General features: G+C 44.6%; 1 protein-coding gene across 1 annotated transcript in view; it reads right to left on the bottom strand.

Annotated features, from left to right (window-relative positions):
- Positions 1-803: 803 nt before the first annotated feature.
- LOC116379835 (myosin light chain kinase, smooth muscle-like) overlaps positions 804-2,940 on the bottom strand; it is a gene marked incomplete at its 5' end in the record, with an annotated part of 2,571 nt that continues 434 nt past the window's right edge. The window contains 4 exons of the mRNA XM_031841805.1: positions 804-996; positions 1,804-1,848; positions 1,948-2,155; positions 2,368-2,565. Of these exons, the coding sequence (XP_031697665.1) occupies positions 891-996; positions 1,804-1,848; positions 1,948-2,155; positions 2,368-2,565 (557 nt within the window). The remainder of the gene's footprint in view (positions 997-1,803; positions 1,849-1,947; positions 2,156-2,367; positions 2,566-2,940) is intronic.

The following is a 2,940-nucleotide window of genomic DNA, read 5'->3' as shown; positions in this document are numbered from 1 at the left end:
TAGTTTGACATGTTGGGCGTATTCTTTGACGTGTCAGAGCCTGCTAGTTGGCCTACAAGTATGTGATTGGTCAGTGGGCTAGCGTGACATGTTGGGCGGTGACAATCCCAATATCTGCTGCCTCTGTGGAGCGGACATTTTCAGCCTCAAACGCATTAAAACGTATTCAAGAAATACAACTGGGGAGGCTCGACTGTCTTCACTGGCGTCCATGAATGGAGAAGGACTGCTTACTGGAACTAAAACACACGGATGTACTAAACAACCGTGGGATTAAACTCTTTATTAACAAAGAAAGGAGGATGGACTTTGTCTTTAAATAGTGAACAGCAGCTCTGGTAAGTTAAATGTGTTCGTTTTTACATCTGCAGCAGCTTTAATATGCTTGTTTATATATTATTATTTGTACAACTTGTTTTTATGAAGATGGATTTTTGTTTGGTTTAATATGTGATAGGAACTATTGTTACGTCCAATGTTGCTCTGGGGACATATTTAGCAGGTGCCAGTGTTGCCAAGTTGGTGACTTTCTAAACCCTCATGGAGACAAATCTAGGGACTTGTTCTGGTGCTGTGACTCTGACGTTAAAGCTCGTACATTCTTCTCTGTGGTGAACGAGCAGCAGGTGCTGCCGTGAGCCCCAAAGCTCTCACAGCAGTCTTGCACAGCAGTCCCAGCTGCAGTCATAGACGAGAGGAGACGTACTCTCGGCGTGTTCTCTGTTAGTGTATTTATAGGTGTTGAGCTTCATTTTTACATGAAACAAATAACCGTAGCTGTGTTTCAGTTGCAGGACAGCAGTGAAGGCTCAGGTATAACATGTACGGCCCACCACTGATTTAATAACAACTTGTAAAGTATTTATAACGTATAACATCAGAGTGAAGCCTCACCTGTTGTCTTCTCCAGCTCGTCCTCCTCGTCCTCTCGTCATGTCTGTCATTCCATCAGTGACAGACAGACAGGCTACAGCGCTGCACTCCCCAACCTTGTTCCTGACACACAGACGGGCAGAGGCTCAGTACCCGAACCCTCAAAGGGGCCTCCACTCAACTCTGCAATATATACCAATACTACATACTCATACCTGATATACTTTAGAGTACCCTCCCTAGTGTCGTAGTACCTTACCTGATATACTTTACAGCACCCTCCCTAGTGTCGTAGTACCCTAGGGAGGTTAGCACTAGCTTTGTAGTACCCTACCAGTTTTTTTCGGTAGCATCACGTTTGTACATAACTTTGGACAGAAGTATGTGCCACATGAGTAAATGTATCTTTATCGTGTTATACAGTAACCCTGAAAGTTATGCTTTCCATATCTCTGCTCTGTGTGTCCACGTTACGTACATTTTGTATTCTTGTGTTGTCAAAATGTTTTGTCCATCGATAAGCACCGACTGAAGAATGTCGTACAAACCCAACCAGGTTAGGTTTGTTGGTTTCAGGAACCTTGATTCTGTTTTATGGCCTTCTTTAGAGACCTAGTACCATACTTATGATGTATAGCCCCTCCATGACCAGTGGGAACTCTCTATGTGTTAGTATTCTTACTTAAATGACATGAACAAGTGAAACCATTGGGATGAATATGATGGAGGACCACAGTATGTGAAGAGGATGGATAGATTATGGATGGGGGAGAGCTAGTGTTTCCTCTTTGACTTTAATCCTCACTTCAAATGCATACTGTAGGATTATTTTAGCATGTTTCTGTCCACAAAATCTCCATTAATACTTATAGTTTAGTCAATATGTTGACTCCAATATACATATAAATATATACAGATTTGTTCTCTGACCTGAGGGTGATCAGGTAGTCCCCAGCATGATGCTTTTTAACTTTCCTGAAGAAGAAGAAGACAAAATAGAAGAAGAGGAGGAAGTATTACTATATGACAGTATTGATTAGATCCTTGTCGGTCCAGGATCTAAAGATGTTTGACCTGATCAGCAGTGATACAACGTCCTCTTTCTGCAGCAGCTCGTAGTTTCCTCCGGAGGTCAGAGGTCGGCTCAGGCAGGCTCTGGTCCAGGTGTACTGGGGGAATGGGTCTCCGGCGACAGCGCAGGACAGGAGGACGTGTTGTCCCACGATGGAGCTCACTGGTTTGGGTTTGGTGATGAACCAGGGTTGGACCCCGTCCTGTGGTTCTGTAGCAAGAACACAACCAAGACCAGAACCACGATGACACCTGACACCTTTATCTGGGTGGTCCCTCCAGACCGATCTGTTTCTGACTAAAATGTCTTTGTAGGTGTAACTGTTGTGTAGCTAATGTAGCTAACTGATGTTAATAATGAGGTCAATCTGGAAGTAAATCACTAGTTTGAAACAAGTTCCTTAAGAAGGACCCTGTGGTTACCCTCCACGGTGAGCCGGGTCTGGGTGCGGTCCTCTCCGTACTGGTTCCAGGCCCGACAGCTGTAGGTCCCAGTGTCCTCGGGGAAAACCTCCTGGATCAGCAGAGTGCAGCGGTTCTCCTCCCTGAGGAGGTGGAAGTCCTCTGACTCCATCACCTCCTGCCCGTCATGGAGCCAGACCACCTCTGGAGGGGGACGACCTGAGGACCACAACGACTTACATCAATACGATCAATATTCGTCAATGAAGGAACGTCAGATTTCATCAGATTTCACCTCCACTACAGACAGAAGCACTGCGAGTTTGGTTTCATCTTAAGATCTGAACTTTAGAGGAAAACAGTGAACACATCTTTACTTATACAGAGATTTATTCTGATGCTTTTAAAATGAGGCGAAATGTTAAAGCACTTTGGTGACAACCACTAGTTCTCAGGTAGCAGCAGACCTGATCCTCACACAGCTTATATGGAGAAAACCCTCTGTGGAAAATAATTATGTAACACACACACACACACACACACACACACACACACACACACACACACACACACACACACACACACACACACACA

This window comes from Anarrhichthys ocellatus, unplaced genomic scaffold, assembly GCF_004355925.1.
Source record: "Anarrhichthys ocellatus isolate YVR2014 unplaced genomic scaffold, GSC_Weel_1.0 scaffold5316, whole genome shotgun sequence".
Classification (NCBI taxonomy): Eukaryota; Metazoa; Chordata; class Actinopteri; order Perciformes; family Anarhichadidae; genus Anarrhichthys; species Anarrhichthys ocellatus.
Note: the sequence above shows the minus strand (reverse complement) of the source record. Positions and strands in the feature narration are given on the sequence as shown.